General features: G+C 55.8%; 1 protein-coding gene across 7 annotated transcripts in view; it reads right to left on the reverse strand.

Annotated features, from left to right (window-relative positions):
* Positions 1-20,109, reverse strand: part of DNMT3A (DNA methyltransferase 3 alpha) — a 95,780-nt gene that overhangs the window by 4,919 nt on the left and 70,752 nt on the right. For 6 of the 7 annotated variants that reach the window (XM_040622960.1, XM_040622961.1, XM_040622962.1 and 3 more), the window contains 13 exons: positions 7,906-8,121; positions 7,483-7,641; positions 6,934-7,041; positions 6,503-6,659; positions 6,011-6,160; positions 5,859-5,903; positions 5,078-5,157; positions 4,379-4,491; positions 4,106-4,289; positions 3,768-3,852; positions 1,805-1,950; positions 893-983; positions 555-703 (listed from right to left, as the gene is read on the reverse strand). In XM_040622960.1, the coding sequence (XP_040478894.1) occupies positions 555-703; positions 893-983; positions 1,805-1,950; positions 3,768-3,852; positions 4,106-4,289; positions 4,379-4,491; positions 5,078-5,157; positions 5,859-5,903; positions 6,011-6,160; positions 6,503-6,659; positions 6,934-7,041; positions 7,483-7,641; positions 7,906-8,121 (1,683 nt within the window). Of the gene's footprint in view, positions 1-554; positions 704-892; positions 984-1,804; positions 1,951-3,767; positions 3,853-4,105; positions 4,290-4,378; positions 4,492-5,077; positions 5,158-5,858; positions 5,904-6,010; positions 6,161-6,502; positions 6,660-6,933; positions 7,042-7,482; positions 7,642-7,905; positions 8,122-11,530; positions 11,613-20,109 lie in introns of those variants that run through there. The other variant, XM_040622965.1, reaches the window with a different exon arrangement.

Consider the following 20,109-nt stretch of genomic DNA (forward strand, 5'->3'; position numbering starts at 1 on the left):
GACCCCAAGACTCTGGAGCATAGGCTCGAGCTCCCAGACTGCCCACCCCGAGAATGCCTCTGGCCACAGAGACCCCCTGTGCATGGCTCCAACCCAGCTCAGCGCGGACATGGAACCCACGTTATGGGGAACCCATGTTTTTTACTTCCCAGGTGAAACAGAGCATCTGTCATGGTGCCAGGGAGTGTGGGCAAGCCATTCTGGTCAGGGAAAATTGATGTGGCCACCTCAAAGGTCCCCCCAGGGAAACACCACTCAGAACTCCACACTCTAGGAGCCTGGCACCCCACCCTACTAGGAACAGTCAAGTCCTTCAAGCCCGGAGGCCCGCACCCACACACTACGTCTTAGAGTCAGACCACAGGTTCTTTCCAGAGTAGGCCTCTACCAGTGTTTCCTCCCTAATTAGGAAGCCCTGGAGCTTCCCGAACAGGCCCCTCGCAAAGCAGAAGTCACCAGTCCCCAGCTCCACAATGCAGATGAGACAGGGATAAAGCAGCAGTCCAAGGTAGAAGCCATTAGTGAGCTGGCCAAACCAAGGTTGCTGGCTATACCTCGAGAAATCGCGAGATGTCCCTCTTGTCACTAACGCCCATGGCCACCACATTCTCAAAGAGCCAGAAGAAGGGGCGGTCATCTCCCTCCTTGGGCCGCGCATCATGCAGGAGGCGGTAGAACTCAAAGAAGAGCCGGCCAGTGCCCTCTGAGAGGTCGGAAGAGAAAGCCATCAGCTGGGGCTGTCTGCACGAGACAGTGGTGTGGCTCGGGCACAGGGAGGGCAAGGGAGGACAGGGTCATCGGGAGTAGCTGTCCCAGGGCAGAAATGTCCAAGTAGGAAACCTACGTGCGGAAGCACCAGCTCAGAAAGGGGAGGGGTGAGCACAGCACCTACCGTAGAGTCCTTTCCGGGCAGGGTTGACGATGGAGAGATCATTGCAAGGACTGCCCCCAATCACCAGATCGAACGGGCCCCACTCCTGGATCTGGGAGGATAAAGGTAATGGGATGGCCTGATGTCCGGGCGACAGAGGCAGAAGGGAAGTAGGAAATTATCTGTGGACTTGGCAAAAAAAGTACTTTGGCACCAGAGCGAGGAGACCTAGCTGCTTGGGATGCTTACTATATACATTCATAGGTACATACAGACACACACACACACACACACACACACACACACACCCCATCACCACCACCACGGGCAAGTCACTGAGGCTCTCTGAGTTTAGGTTCCTAAACAAAGTGAGGGGATCCAATCGGATCATCTCCGAGGCCAGCAGGGAAACAGCGTGCTCCCAACAGGAAAAGCAGCCACTTAGAGGGAAGGCGGTCCAGGCTGGGCAGCTGACTGCAAAGACACTTTGTGCTCTGCACACTTGGAGCAGGGTGTCTGGGCCATCTGAACGCCCTCTAAACGCCCTCGGGGATCCCTGAGGGCCTGCAGTTTCCGGAGTAGACACAGTTAACTGGAAAGGCAAAGGGTCACCCAAGCACCACCACCCCCCTGAAATGGAGGCTGGTAAAGATGTTGCCAAAAGTATTGGGAGAACGGGAACCAAAACACTCTGCTACAAAGGCCTGAGGCTAGCCAGGGGGCAGCCGGAGCCTAAAAGGGCCATCTCGCAGTTCCCGCTGGAATCTGCCCATTTTCCCTCTCCAGACGAGGAACATGGCAGATGACAAGAGACTGGGGGAAAGGAGAAAGGAAAAGAGCAAAGGAGCAAAATGCAAGGCGGCTGCCACCGCCCCAGGAGCAAAGCGCAAGGGACACAGAGAAGGTGGGATGGGTCCCACTACACTGACATACATGCTTCTGCGTGACGCTGCGGACGTCCCCGACGTACATGATCTTCCCCTGGTGCCGCACCATGCCCACCGTGATGGAGTCCTCGCACACCTCGGAGGCGATGTAGCGGTCCACCTGAATTCCCAAGTCCTTCAGCACCAGAAGCCCTGTGCCAGCCAGCGAAAGGCACGGTCACTGGGGCTCCTTCCCAGCACCCTGGTCTTTGCAGGGGGCTCTCTGGCCAGCAGGACACGAGTCAGCAACAGGCCGGAGCCCTACCCTGCCCAGTAAGCTGCAGGATCCTTTTGGATCCTACTTTATGCCTACTTTGATCTACTTAGAAGGCCATCAAGACCAGACAATAGGTGGTTTCCAGAACCAGAGAGAACAGCAGGTGACTTTTTGGGTGGCCTTTTCTTTGCTGTTCCTACATCCTGCATAGACCGCTCCTTCCACACTCCCGGCCCATGGCCTCCTGCTGCAATTCTACCCGTCCTCCCAAGACTCAACAGAAACGCCACCTGCTCCATAAAGGCTTCATCAACAGCCCCCTACACCGCACCCTGCAACCCCCTGGAAGCAACCCCCCTCCTCTGTAAGCCCCTAGCACCTTGCATCTCTCTCCAACTCCTCAGAACAGCGGATATGCCTAATTCAGCCCTTCTCTTATGTGCCAAATGCTCTTCAGAACAGAGAAGAGCTCATCCGTGTTTCCTCCTGAGCAAACTACACTCGCTTCCTTACTATGATCCCTTCACAAATGTTTGCTGGACTGAGGGCAAGGAAACAATGAGAATAGACCCCGAGAGCCTCCGGAGAAACAGGGAGCAGCAGCACCATTTCCACTGCTCCCACAGACCCCCCCCCCCACCGACGGGGTTTTACAGTCTCTTGGGGTGTGGTGTGGTTTAAGAGGGCTTCGAGGTTCTGGCCTGGGAAACCAAGGCTGTAATATAACTTCCCGAGGTTTATAGAATATCAACACTGAGCTGAGACTAGAACAGAAACATCTGGCCTGGGATGCCACCCCGCCCCAGCCCATCTCCCTCCGGCCACAGGAAGACACCCGTTCTGAGGAGGGTTATTCCTTTCTTAAGAACACGGAGAAGCCGTCGGCCTGGGGGCATGGCGGGGGTATGTGTCAGCAGCACCTATCGGGAGGGCTCTTGGGCAAGGTCAAGAACCACATGAAACAAACGTGGTGTCCCAGCTCTCTCTACAAGAGAGAAGTTTACGTATGTAATGATGTGTGTATACGGATGCTTGTCACAGCGCTGCTTGGAACAGAGAAAAAAACACTCAACAACCCAACAGCGGGTTAGTTACATAAATCATGGTACTTTCACCCGGTGGAACCCTATGCAGCGCTTACAAATGAAGGACGCAGTTCCATGTTAACATGAAAAAGCGGTCATGATAGCAAATGAAAAGGCGAGTTACAACACAGTGTGCGTTTAACTATCCTCTCGTTTTATTTTTCTACATGTATGATTCTAGAAACACACATACATATACGCACGGAAAAAAAATAGAAAAGGATATACACCAAAATGCTAATAATAGGATTATGGATGACTTAACTATTTTTTAGACTCTCTTGTTGATTTTTTTTTTTTTTTTTTTTTTTTTACCGTGACTTACGGTCATCGTACGACAGACACTGCCTATGTTTTCGTTCTGGTCGCCGAGTCTGTCCTTTGAGGCTTTGTGAAAATCTTCAATAACCTCTAACGATGCCCCTGTCCTCTGCTGGAGCACCCCCCACCCCCCCACGGAGACACGTGCCCCGCCCCAGACATGGCGGTTGACCACGGATTTTACTTCTCAAACAAAAGTTTCCTCGGCAGGGTACTACGTTAATGGCTCTCATGTTAACTATGGTTTTGTTTTGCCAACATGAAACACACGTGGTCCCTCACGCAGACCTCCCCCACCCCGGGACAGGGACCGCAGCTCCTCGTGGGGGTCGGGGCCACACGCTCACCTGTAGCAATGCCGTCAAATAGAGACAGCACCCGGATGGGCTTCCTCTTCTCGGCTGGGACAGGTGGGTACACCTTCGGAGGGTCCTAGGCAGCGAGCACAAGAGGCTAGGTGAGCGCCCGCGGAGATTCTGCAGATGGGCCCTCCCGGCCCGCTAGGACTGCTCTGGCTTGGGAATCCGCTCCCCGCTCCCCCCAACCCCCGCCGCCCCGTGAACCTGCACCCCCACAGGCGGCTCAGGCCCCTCCGCCGTGGCCCAGGCCCTCCCGCATGGCTGTGCCTGCCCTCGGGCTCTGGCGGGGCGGGGGTGAAGAGAGGCGGCCCAGGCCCAGCACTCACAAATTCCTGGTCGTGGTTGTTGGCGAAGAACATCTGGAGCCGCGAGGGCCAGTCGTCCCGCCGCCGCAGTAGCCCGTAGGTGCCCTTGTGCCCGCACATGTAGCAGTTCCAGGGGTCCTCCTTGATGGCTGCCTGGGCAGCCCCCGGCCCCACCAAGAGGTCCACACACTCCACACAGAAGCACCTGGAAGGAAGCCCAGTGTAGCGGGGGGGAGCGGGGCACCCCCGAGGGAGCCGGGCTGGGGGAGGGGCCGGCCGGGGGGAGGGCCTCACCTGCAGCAGTTGTTGTTCCCGCACATGAGCACCTCACGTCCCCCGCAGCAGATGGTGCAGTAGGACTGGTAGCCGTCATCGTCGTACTGGTACGCACACTCCAGGAAGCAGTTCTAGAGGGCGGGGCGGCAGGTCAGAGGCCCCCGGGCAGCACCCCACATGGCCAGGGCAAAGGCAGGCTTTGCGCCCAGCCTCTGGGCCCTCCCCTGGGAAGCGTAACCCATCCCTGAAGATGTGAGCCTGCTGCCCACTGAGCCACACGAGTGGGTGGTGGCCAGCAGGTATCCCGACCCACAGCAGTGTGAGGACTTGGGAAGCCCCAGAGTGAGGCCTGGGAGGGAGCTGTACCCTCTTGTCCCTCGCTGCAGCTCTGGGCTTTCCTCCTGGGCCCCCAAGGATGCGCCAGCCCACCCGTCAGTCAGCCCGTTCTCCCCCTGCCCCACCGCCACCCCACACTAGGAACTGTGACACTGTGAGCCCACATCTGTAGACCAGAATGGGCTTTCGAGGAAAACGGAATCTTTCTGGGGAGGACAAACAGCCAGTCAAACACACTGAAGCCCAAGGGCCCATTTTATCAGGACTCTGCGTCCAGAGCGAACCGCGGTATACCCACGGCAGCTACTCCAGGCGACTACGGGCCCCTAGGGTGAAGGTGCAGAGCACCAGGGGCTGTTTCGCTGCTGGGGGTGCCCCTACCTTACAGTTTTGGCACATTCCTCCAACGAAGAGAGGGTGTTCCAGGGTGACATTGAGGCTCCCACAAGAGATGCAAATGTCTGGAAAGCAGGGAGAGTAGAGAAAGCAGAGTGAATGTCTCCAAAGGGCCCCTTCCCACCTTGGGACCAAAGCGCAGCTCTAGAAAAGCAGCAGCCCAAGAAGGAGGCAGATGGGAGTCTGGGAGGGTGCCCCATGGAACAGGGGGCATCATGGCCCCAATCTCGATGCCCATTCAGCTCTCAGAGGGGCAATGCCACCCATCGAGGAAAGGCATAATTCAAGGACAGGAACCCGCCTATGAGAAGAGGGCCTGGACCCTGGGTGACTCAGGAGATAGTCCCTGGGCAGTCCTTAAGTCTTAGGCTCCTGCCCCCATCCTTGCCGGCCCTGAGATGCTCTAACGACCACTGGATGAGAGCAGGTGAGGAAAGGTAAAAGGCCAAAGGTCACAAGTTCAAGCAAATCCAAGAGAGGCCACCCTTTTCTGACCCACTGGGAGTGTCCCAAACCCTAACGACCAGCGCCGGCCACTGATAGGAAGTAGACAGTAGCACGGAAGACGGCTGTGTGGGTGAAGCAGGGTGGGGGTGGTGGGATGGGCAGGACAGAGGCCTTCACTGGGTACGGACGTCCCAGGACATTCAAACCTACGTGCCTAGGCTACTCTGCACCAGGCCCCAGGCTAGAGGCCAAGCCCTCCTGCCCGTCCTGGGGGCAAGACTGTGGACTTCCCAGGGAATCAACGGCCGTCGGGACTCACCCTCAATGTTCCGGCACTTCTGCCGCACCTCGTACACGAGCCGCTCTGCGGAGGGGAGGAGAGCCCAGCATCAGAGGGGGCCGTGAGGGCCACGCCCACGCCTCTGAACGCCAGCCTCGCCGTGCCACTCTCTCCAGAGCCAGGCCAACTACCTCTTGTGCGTTCGTCAATTATCTCCTTGACCTTAGGCTTCTCCGTTGTGCTCTTTCGGGGCTTTTTGGCGGGTGGGGGTGGTGCATAGGCAGCTGCCTCAGGTTCGACCCACATGTCTGTGTAAACTTCTTTGTAGGGGTTCTTCTCTTCTGGATGGGGAAAGCAGGTGACGAGATCGCGGTTACTACCGACAAGCAGTGCCAGCTCCCTCTCCTCCTCTATACTGCCTCCAAAGGGGTGCGGCCTGGTCCCCAACTTGTTCTAGCCCCCAGCTCTCCACTGCCAGCAAGCCAATGGGAGGAGCTTATCCTGAGTCCTACAGCAGCCCTGCCCCTATCATGACCCCAGGGAAAGGGAGACCGTGGCTACTCCCCTTGGGCCTCTCAACCAAAGAGCTGGCAGCTCTCCCCAAGCAGGGCCTTCCCAGCCCTGGCATAGAGCTGCCCAGCTGGCAGGGGTCCCAGAAGGCTGGCCTGGGCACCTGCATTTACCTTCAGGTGGCTCCAGGCCCTTGGGGCCAGAGGGCTGGAACCCTCCAAGAGCCCATTCGATCATCTGTTTGTTCTGCACCTCCACGGCCTTGGCAGTGTCGCTCTCATCGCTGTCATGGCATGCCGGGAACAGCTTCCCCGCACGGCTACTGGCCACCTAGAGGGCAACACATAGAGGGGAGGGTGTCAAAACAGGCTGGAGGACAGCAAGGGTGGCCTGAGGCAAGAGCTGGAAGAAGGGGCATGGGAGGGTCACAGGAGAGTGTCGGAGGAGGGGAGGGCAGAAAGGGGTAATGGGGGGGGTGATGGGGGACAAAAGGGAATCCCGGGGGCCTTGCAGGTGGGCCCTCTGCCTAACCTCTGCACTTCAGCTTCTAGACCAACTAGGAGTCCCTGCTGTCTAAGCCCCCTCTGCGCAGAGGGGCACTCACCTGCAGGACTTCGTAGATGGCTTTGCGGTACATGGGCTGCTTGTTGTAGGTAGCCTGGTGGAAAGCGCTGCAGAAGGAGCTCAGCGGCATCAGCTTCTCAACACACACCTGGAGGAACCACCAACGCCCTCGCTTTCTCCTCCTGCCACACCCGTCAAGCCCCCACCACATGCCTGGCAATGGGCAAGGACTGGGGCACTGACACTCAGCCTCCGCCCTTGAGAGGACCAGATGGACTGATAAATAATTCCATGATGCTCAAAGGAGGAGTCCAACCCCAATGTGGGGGAGGACCCGAATGCAAGCAGGAAAGGAGTTCTGGAGAAAGGGTCCCAATGGTCAAGAGCTTGACAGGTGCCCCAGCTCTCCGAGCCCCCCCAAGGCAGCCCACTTTTCTCTAGCGCATCTTCCAGTCCCATGTGGAGAGCGGGGGCGAGCAGAACTCACTTCTTCCACCCCAGGTCTGGACTGAGCCCCCAGCCCCAAACCACAGGCCCTGGGACCAAGACCCGTTCCTCCCCAAGGCTACCACCAAACCCCAGGACTTACCACCGAGAACTTGCCGTCTCCAAACCACATGACCCAGCGGGTGCCTTCAGCTGCTCGGCTCCGGCCCGTCATCCACCAAGACACAATGCGGCCTGGCCACCAGGAGAAGCCCCGAAGTTTCCCCCACACCAGCTCCCCAATGCCAAAGCCCCGGCCGTCCTGGAGCCCCAAGGAGCAGAAGTCATTACGTGGTGGTCACGAGGCCCTGCCACCCTGATCCCCCCATGGCAACCCCAGCCCTGGGCATCTGAGGGTCAGGACAGCCAGGAGGGAGCTCCATCTGAACCGACCAAGACAGAGCAAGACTGGGGAGACGAAGAGGCCTGGGGTCAGGTGGAGAGAGGAGAGCAGGACGGGAAGAGCTGGCAGTGGAAGGACCCAGGAAAGAGCTGGACGAGGCAGATGAAGAAGTGAGCCGCTCACCTCGTACTCCGGCTCATCGTCGGCTGCTTTGGTGGTGTTCTTGTCCCCAGCGTCCGCCCCCACGGGCTCAGGTGTGGTGGCCACGGTGGGGGATGCGGGGTCGGTGGGCTGCTGCACTGCAGGAGGGCTGACCTCCTCCACCTTCTGCGACTCGCCAGACCCCTGGTTTTCTTCCACAGCATTCATTACTGCAATCACCTTGGCTTTCTTCTCAGCCTGGAGAAACAAGGAACAGAAGTTACCTTGACCTCTCCAGGTATTAGCAAGGCCACTTGATACTTGGGGCGGGGGGAGGCTCTTCTCAATCTCTTTGTGGTCTGGAGACAGTGACAGGAGATAAAGGACGGAGTTCTTTGATCATCAACTCCATTGGCTTGCCGTGGAAAATGGGCAAATCTGAAGTTGGTCGGTGAACTCAAATCATTTGGCTGGTGTCCAACCTTCTCTTGTTGCGCCTCTCACGAAACCTTCCTCCATCGGTTAGCCTCCATCAGTTGCCCACCCTCTGACACAGAAAGATGAATTCCATTCAAACAGTAACTGTGCGCCGTAGCATAGGCACAGACCTTGGCTCCGTCCTCTCCTATCTTACTTGCCAATCACGAATTGGATCCTCTCGTCCTTTTTACGATTTTCCTGGGCAATCAACCCCTTCTATTCCTGGTCTTGGCTTCCAGACCACAAATCCAGTGTAGTCGTGATGTCTACAGATGATGAAATCACTGCTGTGTGTGTCCCCCCTCTGCTCAAACATCACAGCAAGCCCCGTTAAGAGCTTGCCTGCTCCCACGCCATTCTGGAATCTTAGGTTCTATCAAATGTATGTTATCAAATTCACCCATTCTTTCTACACACACAACTTTCAGATCCGTCAATACATTTATTCTTTCAACAACGGTTTACTGAGAACACACTACAGGCCACACATCCTCTCTGCCATCCCCCTGATAAATTACCAATCCAAATCCAATCATGCTCCCGTTTGGACAGCCTCCATCCTTTCACTGTCTCGCGCTTATCCTTCCCAAAACCTGCTCCAGGCTTCCCACCACCCTACAGAAGAGAATGAAATCCTTGATCTTTAGCTCTGAGAACCATTCAACTAATCTCACCCCAGTGACTGAATCTGAGGGACCCCATGAACTCAAACTTTAAGGCTCTGCACCTGTTTCCACCACATTCCATGAAAACCCTCCCACCTTCCACGTGCCTTTCAACACGCAGCTTTCCCAGAGAGTGTAGAGCTGGGAAGGCAAAGCCCACCCTCAAGGCTAAACAAGAACATCAGAAAGGAACTCAGAGTGGAAGAGCTCCAAGCGAAAAGTCAGAGCATCTACATTCCCGTCTTCGCCTTGCAGCTCACTCAGCAGCCCATTCTGGAGCAGTCCGCTCTCTTCCAAGTTGCTCCAACCTAAAAAAGCACTTCAGCTAAAGGATTTCCATTAAATGTTTCTGACCGGTTTAAGAATCTGATGTATGTAAGTATCAAGAATGCCAAGGACTCTCCAAAGTCCCCATGGACTCCCAGATCGCAGGGCCCCAGATTAAGAACCTTTATGTTAAGCTCAAAGGTCTACTGTGCTATAGATTCATTTTGTTTCAATCTCACGTCTTTGCCTCCAGGCCGCCAACCAAACTTGCTTCTGGTGGAGTCCTTGAACACTGAGGATGGAAATCCTAGTTCTTTCCCTGACTCAACAAATTCTAAGATGGGATCCTGCATCCTTTGCCCCCAGCCCACAAACAGCTGGAAAACTGAGCTGGACGGAAGCCAGCAGTGGGAGAATGCAGAGCAACTGCTCTTCCCTCCCAAGCCCCCTCTCTCACCTGCTGGGACTTTGCCCTCCCCTTCCTACTATCAATTATCTACCACCCCCTCCCCCATAAGAAGACGCACCTAGGTGTGCACTCAACCCCATCCTCTTCTAGAATCAGCTGTGGCAGCACTACTGAAGCCCCAGATCCTCTCACTGAGAAACACCAAGGAACACCTTGAAACACCACGCCTCCTTGAAATTCAGGCATGGAGGACGGATCTAGACCAGGGTGCTACCATGCAGACCCCAAGACTCTGCTTCAGGGGTGATGAGGCCCCTCGGCCAGAACAAGGTGCAGGTGGCAGAGGGCGGGAGGGGCCTTCTGAGGAAAGGTGAAGTCACCTGCACAGCAAGCAGCAGTGGGTGGGTGCCGGGCTCCCCAGGTCTAGAAGGGAGTCGTGCCTGATGCCACCCTCCTCACTCCCCCACAGCCCCTTTGTCTCTTTTCCCAACCCCTCCACAGCAAGTTCCTGAACATTTTTCTTCCCCCACAACGTCCCCCAGCTTGTCAGATGCTGCTGCTGATGGCTGTTAAGCGCCCCCAACCCACTAGGTGCAGGAGAACAAGCACCCAGCAGGGCTTTGGCAGGCGGAGGAGGAGGAAGAAGGGGGCCTCCGTCGGGACGAGGCCAGCAGGGGTGGGGGAAGGAGGAAGGGGGTGGGTTAGCAGCAGGAGGCATGAGGAAAGGGGAAGAAGTGGCAGAGACAGTGGCTGGATGGGGGAGGGGCCTCATTAGAATAGTCTGCCTAGGGCAGTGTGGGAATGCCTTTTTTCCACGCTCACTCCAACCCTCCTCCCCAGGCAAACAATGGGAGAAAGAAGGGTTAACTCAGGGCTTTGGCATTTGGGCTAAAGGCTCCTACCCCCAGTTCACAAGGTCCCACTCCAGAGCGGCCCAGAGATGGGGCAGGACCAGGGAGACACCACACCACTCCCCCACTACCGTGGCTCAAGGAAGCCACTTCGTCTGGAGTTTGTCCAGCCTGGAAAGCTACTGGTAACTCCACTCTAGTAGAGGCAAGGCCTCCCCGACCAGTCCCATCTTCCTGGGCAGCTGTCCCGCCTCCACCTTCCTCTGCGACTCGGGCTGCTTCCCGTTCCAAAGGTCAGAGGTCTGGGCGCCCATGCGGACTCCCCGCTGGTTTAGCGGGTCCCAGGCTGTCCCAGGCACCTCTCCCATCACAGGCCGGCGTCAGGCTGCTCCCCACAGCACCCGCTGGTGTGCCACAGCCCCTGTCAGGGTCACGCTACTCCCTCCCACCCAGCACCACGTCTCTCTGAGGGCCTGCCCACTGGCTCCCAGGGAAACGCACGAGAGGAAAATGTCCCTCCCAAGAGGCCACAAGGTTGGCACGGCCCGAGGACAGTATGGTCCACCAGCCAGGAGCGCAGGTCGGCAAGGAAATGCCAACAGCCCATCAGCCAGCCAGCTCAGCAGAGGCGCTGCTCGCTGCCCAACGCCTGGTCTCCCAGCGGCCCTGCGCCAGGGCCTGCCCCCCAGCCTTCACTGACTCCTGCCCCAGGCTCACACGTTGGGGCTGCTCTTCTGGCCTCGGCACCACCGCCAGGTCCCACCTGAGCGCTGGGAGGAGTGGGGCTTGGGGCTCCTGAGGAGGGAGTGGGTGGGACAGCACTAACTCAGCATCTCCAGAACTCAGGCCAGGCAGAGCAGCCAGCTCCTGCGGGCCAGGGAGGCAGACTTTGACTCTTCTCAAATCCAGAGGGCTGCAGCGGCCCAGAGATCCTCCCACCGGCCCCTGCCGCCTCCCCGCCCCCAGTCTCCCCAGGGCTCCGTCCAGGAACCTACCCATAAGGCCAGGTGCAGCCCCTCTGTGGTCCGGCTCAGGTGTGAGCCCCGGCCCTGAAGCTCTGTAAGTAGCTGCCCGTCTGGGGGGAGGGGAAGGGGGCGATGGGGCTGGGGGCGGAGGGGGCCAGAGAGAGGGGGAGGGGGGAGGTGGGGGGGAGGGCTTGAACATTTTCTTTGTCTAGAACTCCAGGTCACGTGGGCCCCGCTGGAGTGCCTGGTTGGCTGCAAGCGGGCCGGGGGAGGGGGCCGGCTCTCAGACGCTGGCAGTGGGCCAGCCCCTCTCCTCCCGTCCGAGGGGCGCGGGCCGCCGCTGGGGCCTGGGGGCGCGGCTGGGCCTCCGCCCGTTCCCAGGACCCCGCCCCGGCCGTGCTGGAGGCGGCGCCGCCCCCTCCTCCGGGCTGGCCCTCCCGCCCCCTCTCCCCAACTCTGCGAGAGCTCCGAGGGACGCCGGGGAGCCCACGGAGGCAGGGAAAGGGACCGGGAGGGAAGGGGCTGCTCTGCAGGGCGGAGGTAAGCCGGGAGCGCGGAGAGAGCCAGGAGCGCCGGCAAAAGAAGAGAGGAGGTTGCGGACAGCCTGGGAGAGCCAGGAGAAAGTTGTTAAAAGTCAGTCTCTCGGAAGCACAACCAAAAAAAAAAAAAAAAAAACAAGAAAAAACAAGAAAAAGCTTACAGATGAGCGTAGAGGCCCAGGAAACTGTAGGGAAAACTCAAAGCACACAGAGGCGGACAGAAGGCGCCTGCAGAAATTGGGAGCGCTCCATTACAAGAATGCTGGGGAGAGGGCTCTCCTCTTCATACTACAGGTGGATAGAGAGGGGTCCCTTAAAAGCGTGGCTTGCGTTCAGACTTTGAAAACCTCTTCCTGGCCAAGTCCCTGGATCCCCTAGGTCATTCAGGGTCTGCGTTGAACGTCCCATTTTCCTGTGTGCAAGGTGGTGGTGGGGAGGGCACGCTCTAGTTTAAAAGTTCAGCAATTTCTCACTTCTGGGCACAACCACCTGCAGCTCTAGGAGGCTCTCCATTCCTCTCCCGGAGCCTCCAGGTGCAGCCCCCAGGTGCAGCCTCAACCAATGCAAACCCCCTCTTCCCGAGCAGAGGCCCCTCCCCCCACGGAGACAGACACAGACAGACAGACAAACACACACACACACACACACACACACAGTCTCCACCCACATCAGATAAAGAAGCAGACCCTCTTGGCTCTCCTGCCTTCAAGGAGTTGACAGATTCAACTAGACTTGGAGAGATAGGAAAAGGTCATTGGAAAACACCTGTGAAGATAACTATACCACAAATACCAAGCCCCACTGACCTGGTTGGCTTCAAAGCCAAGAAAAAAAATGGCTAGTAGGAGTGATAAATGAGGTTAAGGAGGGCAGTGCGGAGCAGAGATGAATCAGATTTGGAATGAGGTAAGATAGGACATAAAGACATGTAAGGCTGGGATGGGAGTAAAATCTTTGCCCACCTCCACCTGCCACCTCCCAATACAACTAAGGCTAAAAGGTGCAGAGAAAGAGGTCAATGGATACATCCTATAGCAGCGAAGGATAACGGCAGACTTTCTGAGAAGACCAGATGAATGCGTATTTTGGAAAGATCAGCCTGGTTTCAGTTTGCAAGATGAATCAGAAGGAAGAGCGGAGGGCCGTTTAGCCAGCAGCCCTTGTCGAAAGATCGGGACTTGGGTTCTGGTTCCACCACCACGACCTTGAGCCAGTCACTTAACCCCAAGAGGTCTGTTTTCTCATTTGCAAAACAGAAGTGATAACATCTGCCCTCCCAGGCCCTGGAATACCAGCATCTCTTAAAGAGATAATGCCCCAGGTGCCTGGCTTCCAGCCACAGTCAGCTGGGAGCATACCAGCTGGAACCCATGCCAGGAGAATGAGGTCAAGAGATGTGCTGTGAAGGACAGCCTACCTTCCCTCCTAGGGCTCAGCATCCTTCTGAGGGCCAACAGAGCAAGCAAGCTCTGAAGAGGGAGGAGGACGCCAAATCAGAGAGAGGGCTTTCTCCAAATAATACTTGGAGAGTTCAAATTTCCCTCTCCCAACCCCGACGGAGGCCCAGAATCCATGCGGCCAGGACAAGGAGCTGTTCCGCAAAACACAGGCTCTTCTGCTCCAACCCATCTTTCAACCCCATCAGGGTGTCTGGTACAATTTTTCAGGAGAGCCCCAAGCAGAGACGAGAAGCCCTGAGCCTGAACCTCTTGCCTGCTCTCATCCTTCAAGGACTGCAATAGGACTTGCTTTGCTGATTCTCCCACTGACGTCTGCTCGGCATCCAGGGCCCATAAACAAAGACCTCCTGATCCGGCTTGGCTGGCTCTTTTTGAAAGACACTCTATCTCCTCTATGACATCTCCTTTTCCATTACTACGTGGCTATAACACCTTAGCCCCTACAACTCTTCGGTCTTGGGACTTCTTAAAACAGTAAGGAACGATGCCTGTGCATCGCAGCCAGGGCTCAAGGTGTCAGAATGGACCAAGGCCATCATCAGTTTCACCTTCTCTTGGCCCACTTATAAAGGAGCCTTTCCCTCCAGCTGCCAAACTTCCTTATTCTCATCCTTTAAAATTAAGCTCAAATCTTATGTCTTCCACATAGCTCCCAGCTTAAGCAAAAGAAAGCCCAAACTCAAGGTTGTCCCCTTGCCAACCTCAGGCACCCTCCCTCTCCGGTAGCTATGTGGACAGGAAAGGTTCCCCCTCTTCCGTACTAGGCATGAGTCACTCAGAGATTCGTGTCTTCTTCATGCTCAGCGGGCAGAGACAGGCCCCAAAACTGAAGAGACCTCAGATTTAGAACACGAGGTGACTTTAGCAAAAGGTCAGGAAAAAACCAGGGCAGGCTTCAAGGATCCTCAGGTCACGTATGTTCTCGACCTTACAAAGTATCCCTCCCGGGCTGGTTCCTGAGATGGGTCTTTTTTCTTTTCTTTTTTTTTTTTTAAGTTTGTTTATTTATTTAAGTAATCTCTACACCCAATGTGGGGCTTGCACTCACGACCCCAAGATCAATTCCAACCGGGCCAGCCAGGCACCCCAGACAGGCCTTCTGATTGTGATAAAGATAGTCAGCCTGAAGGAGGAGGGTCATGCAAAACAAGGCAGGGTCTTGGCAACATGATAAAAGTATTTTGAAAGGGGGAACTCCTGGATGAAAAGAAGATCTGATGGATGTCAAGAGCCTAAAAGAAGTGTTGGAGAGGCAGTATCCAGGATGGCCCCAAAGACAGGGTGACCTGAAAGAGAGGGCACACTTCCTGTTTGACAGGCAGAGAGCAGTGATTCAACAGGCCTGATGAATTACCTCCTTTCAGGGCACCTGACTCTTTGCCCTGACCCTGGATACCACTAAGTTGTCAGAAGGCAGCAGGACAAGCACCTGGATCTGTGTGGCGAGGACCTGTCCTGTTAGAAATCAGTAAACTTAACATTCTGGTGTATGTCACGCTCCCGTGTTTGTGAAGAACATGATTGCAGTAAGTGTGGTTAATCTGACTTTCCAGCTCACAGAACTAAGATGACGCACTGCTAGGCCATGAGCGCCGTCCCGCCCCTCCCCAAAGAGCAGGAATTCCCACGGGTCAAGGTGGGAATGCCATGTCAGCTGGGCTGGGTGTTCTGTGGTCTGCTTTGACATGAAATCCAGTGCTGGAAGGAGGGGGGAGGTTATGTGGCTTCCACGAAACAGGGCGTTTAACCACCTGAGTCCCTCTACTCAAAACCAGAGAAGCCATGATCCCTGTGAAGCCATCTGCAAAGCCACACGGATCGAGGACGCACTGCGTATTTTTTTTTTTTTTTTGCCACAAGAGCATTCCCAGCCATCCCAAGGCCAGGGAGGCTTTATCCAGACAAAAGGCCATGAGATCAAAGTGGATGTCTATTCTGATCCTGCCCTTCTCTTACCTACGAGCTCAAAAGCCTCCGTGCTGTGCAGTAGACTCTGACGACGTGATGATTACAGTCAACACTCTGCGTGGCATTCAAGGCCCCCACAATCTGTATAGCACTTGCATCACGCAGCCCACACTCTGCCCACCCACTTGCTATTCCCAAAATATGCCCTTTTCCCTGCCTCTGTGCCTTTGCTCATGCTGTTCCTTGCTCCTCCCCTTCAACTCCCACCAGCCCAAATCCTATCTATCCTCCCAGGCCCAGTTCACCAGTTACCTCCACCAGGAAAGTTTCTTTAGACCCAAACTGTCCAATAGGGTCGCCACTCACGGCATGTGCTATTTCAGTTAATTAAAATTAAATAAAACTAAAAGCTCAGTTCCTCAGTTGCACTGGCCACCTTCCAAGTGTCTAAGAGCCACATGTGTCTGGGGCTACTGTCCTGGATGGCACCGATTCTTAAAAATTTTTATCGTTGTGGAGTTCTGTTGGGACAGCGCTGCTCTGGCCCCTTCCCTCCACCGAAAAATTACCCTGCCCCTCCTCCACCTCACTCCCATAGCACCTTGTAATCAATCCTCTCTCAGCACCTGCCAATATTTGTGCACTAAGGCCACTGTGTACTCATCTTTCTCCTCCACAAGATTAAAAATTCCTAGAGGGCAGGGCCGGGACCTTACCCAGCTTCCTATGGAAGCAGTGACGACTAGAGCTCCTTGCACATCGTAGAGGATTTAAACAAGTGTTTGCGGAACTGAATTCAACATTGTCTCCGGAGCCTCCTCCAGAATCCACCACCAAGTTCCCAATTGGGGACAGATACTTTCCAGAGCAAAATTCTAGCAGGTGCTAAGACGTCCAGGCCTAGGGTCCCCCAAAGAACCCGGGAACCTTTGTTCTCCTGTTCCCCTGCAATCTATCTGGAGGTTGCAAGCAAATGACCAGGACTGGGCTGCTGGCAGTGAAGCTAAAAATAGCCACGGAGCCAACAGCAAGGAGTTAGCAGGACTTGTTGCTAGGGAGACCAATCGCAGAGAGAGCAACTAAGCAGGAGAGCGTCAGACCTGCACCTGGAGAGCAGAGGCCATAGTTGAGGGGGGGGGGCGGGGCTGAGGTTGACAGGGGTCCAAGGCTCCCACCTAGAGATGTTCTGCCTTCTGGCAACTCCTGACTAATGCTCTAAGTGGGGCAAATGCTCCCCCTGTCCCTCAGTAACCCATCTCCATGGAAACCACCATTACTGGGGTGAAGTACCAGCCCCTGGAAGGGAGGCCTCTGCCTAGAGCTGGTTGTTATGGCAACATCCCCCCCCCCTTCCTGTCATTCTCTCTCTCTGGGCTTCTCCTGTGGGGGAAAGGTGGGGGCCTGGTCTTGGCTTAGCCAGTATGACCAGGAAACACCGGCTTCCTGACAAGAGTAACCTGCGACGGGCTCTTCAGAAGCTCCTGAGAACCCCGAAAGGCTGGTCAGTCCTCAGCACAGGGCAGAGCTTCCTTTTCTTTCCACAAAGGCCCCACAGATCATCTTGCCAGGAGAATCCCAAAGTTGGCTGGGTTTAATTGTATTAGGATCACCCAAGGAGGTTTTTCAAAATACAGATTCTTGGGCCCTCCTGTGGAGATCAGCAGGCTTGAAGCAGGGCCCAGGAATCTATTTGAAAACCTCCCTAGGTAATTCTGGCTCTTGCCAGGTGTGGAAACCACTAAAGGCCCTGGCTGTCCTTGTTACAAATGAGGAAACTGAAACCTGCAGGAACTGAGCCCACCCAAAGGGTCAGAGCCACTAACTGAAGAGGAAGCGGTCTGGAGAGAGGAGGGGTAGGTAGAAGGAGGTGCAGAGGTAAGCTCCCCCAGTGCCCGCGTCTGAGCGGAGGCCTCATCTCCGGGGCCTTTCCCTCCTGCGCCCCTTCAAGCCGGAACACGCTAGCGGCTGATACTGGATTGTGATTTAGAACTGAGCCTCTCGACACGTTGTCCCCTGTGGCACAAAGCAGAGGTAATGGGGCTGGGCAGTCTGGTTCCCAGAGTGTAGAGAATGGTGGCAGTCCAGGCAGATGATCTGGGCTGAAAGAAACTATCCTCCTTCGGAAGGAAACCAAAAGGGTCACCATGGCAACCTGCAGCGTGCTGGCCTGGTTGGGCTCTGTGCCATCCTCCCAAACTTGGGCCCAGGAGAGGTGCAGCATTCAGGCAAATGCTGGGGGCCAGGGGCATCCCATCCCCCTCACCAGTCTAAGAACCCACAGGGGGGCCTTGCTGTGCTCTGGAGCGGACATCGGACCCTGCCTGAAACACAGCCGGACCCCAGAATCCAGGAGCATGGCCGTCCTGAGCACCTGCAGGAGCTGGGCCGGGGGAGGACACTGCGGAGGTGGGGGAGACGGGCCTCCACTCTTGTGTTACTCACAGCCTAATTGTGTGCCCAAGACCCACCACACATGGAACCACAGCCCTCCTCCAAGACAGCATGCAATTAGTTGGGGAATTATGTGGTGGGGATGCTGTCTCCATGTGCCCAAGGAAACTGGAGGAGACCAAGATCAGTAAGGGCAGTAACGTGAGCGTGGCAGAGGGTGAACGGGGAGTGGGCACAACCTCCCAGGTTTTTCAGACAGAGGCAGCCAGATCTTTGGGGATGTCTGCAGTTGCATCGGCTCCCCGGCAGATGGAGGGCAGGGGTGCGAGGCGCAGGCACAGTGTCCACGCCTAGCTGTGAGAGAGGAGCCCCGGGGCGCCCGCTGCACAGTCCACGCACTCAGATCACTCAAAGGCATTCTTCGGATCCAGAGAGCCACAGAAAGGGTCGGGGAGGCACCTCCTGGCTGACCTCGCCTCATCTCTCCCTGCCACCACTCCACGCAGCTTTCACTCCCCCAGTCCCTGGCATTCTCTCCAGTCACTGCCGCACTCTCCCTAATGCTGTGTGCCCGGAAGCCCTAGCTCGCCAGGGCAGCCCTGAGGCTCCCAGAGCTTCAGCCGCTACCCCCTTCCTCTCTGCACCCATCTGCCTTCTCCTTCCCTCTCTCCAGCTCCAGGTCTGCTCCGTAAGGGGAGGGCTTCCCCCAAAGCCAGCTCTCCCCTCGGGATCACTTGCATCCCCTAGCCCAGAGCAGCTGGGTGTGCAGTGCTCCACCAGTGAGTGAGTGGAGGGCAGGGTCTGGGTAGGGAGCAGGGGTGCGGGTGACAGTGTTGTGGGTCCCTGGTCCCCATACCTCACTACATCCCCCACAAGGAGCAGGATGTGAGGTCTTAGACTGAACAGGGGATCACAACAGATGCCAGGACCTTCAGTAAATGCCTAGCTTCTCTGGATCCTAGTTGCCTAATCAGTCTGATGGGACCACGAGTATCTGCTGAATGTTACAGGGGGGACGGAAAGAAGTCAGGGGGGAGCTGCATCTGAGAGGTGGAAAGAACCCTATGACAAGTTGGCTTGAAGACTTGATGATGTTGTCACTTTGCTTTAGAAACCTGACCCTAGAGAGAAGTGTGAATTTCATACGTGGGGGGGTATGGGTCAAAAGGGACCTGGTAAACCCAAACAGCCTGGGCTGCCCTCCCCTCCTGTCCTTTCCCCTCCCCTCCCCCACCCCTGCTCCAGGCCTGGGGGTCAAAGGGAGGGGCCTTGGTGACCACCATTCAGATTCAGGCATGCAGACCCTCTCAAGTTTCAGAGTCCTAAGAGAAGCCCCAGGAGGAGCCCGGCAGACAAGCACTGCGGTAAACTACTGCTGAAAGCAGCGGGAACGCCTACCATCTCCATCCCAAAGGGAAAATTTGAATTCCTGTACCAAGTCCTTTCCGGTCTTCTCTCCCCCACCCATGTTTGGAAACAGTTCCCTAGCTCTGCCTGCCTTAGAGGCCGCGCTGCTCTCCTAGCTCGGTATTCCCAGATCACAGTCTCACCCCAGGCTGTACATCAGAATCGCCTGGAGAGCTTCAGCAACTCTGTGAACCAGGGCCCATCGCTAAACGCCAGATGTAATGAATCCAGAGGGGGCACCCAGGCCGTGGGGTTAAAGCAAAACGAAACTCCCAGGTGATCGTAATGTGCACAGAGACCCCCGATGTGGGTGATACGATAAATGCATCTTTTGGGGGAATCACTTCTGTGCCGAGTTTGGTTTTCTTGGACTCATCCAAAGCTTGGTGGTTCTCAAACTCCTATAAGCTGCAGAATCATCTGGGTAGCTGGCTAGAAAATCAGCTTTCTCAGGAACCGCCCTAGAGAATCTGTCTCCATAGGTTCCAAAAGGGGCCTGGGAATGTGCCTTTTGAATGCACTGCCCAGACGATTCTGATGCGGAATTATTACACCAACCTGCCCTTCCAGACACACTGAATTCTGATGGCATTTTCGTTATGTATAAAGCAAGTCCAACTCAATTTTTGGTTTTTGTTTATGCCACAAAGTTGCCCTTTAAACAGCATCTAGATGCAGATACAGCAGAGACTGAGCTGTTTTGTCCCTGTTTTTGTCCCACCCATCTGAGTTGGAAATGAAAAATTAAAATATTTATACTGCCCACCGTTTACTGACGAAAGAGGAATGGGAAAGAGTCATAAGGCATCTGCAAAGAGTTGTAATGAAAAAATGGCAAGTCTGGAAACTGGGAAAATTATACACACACACACACACACACACACACACACACACACACACACAC

This window comes from Ursus maritimus, unplaced genomic scaffold (genome assembly GCF_017311325.1).
Source record: "Ursus maritimus isolate PB19 unplaced genomic scaffold, ASM1731132v1 scaffold_6, whole genome shotgun sequence".
Taxonomy (NCBI): Eukaryota; Metazoa; Chordata; class Mammalia; order Carnivora; family Ursidae; genus Ursus; species Ursus maritimus.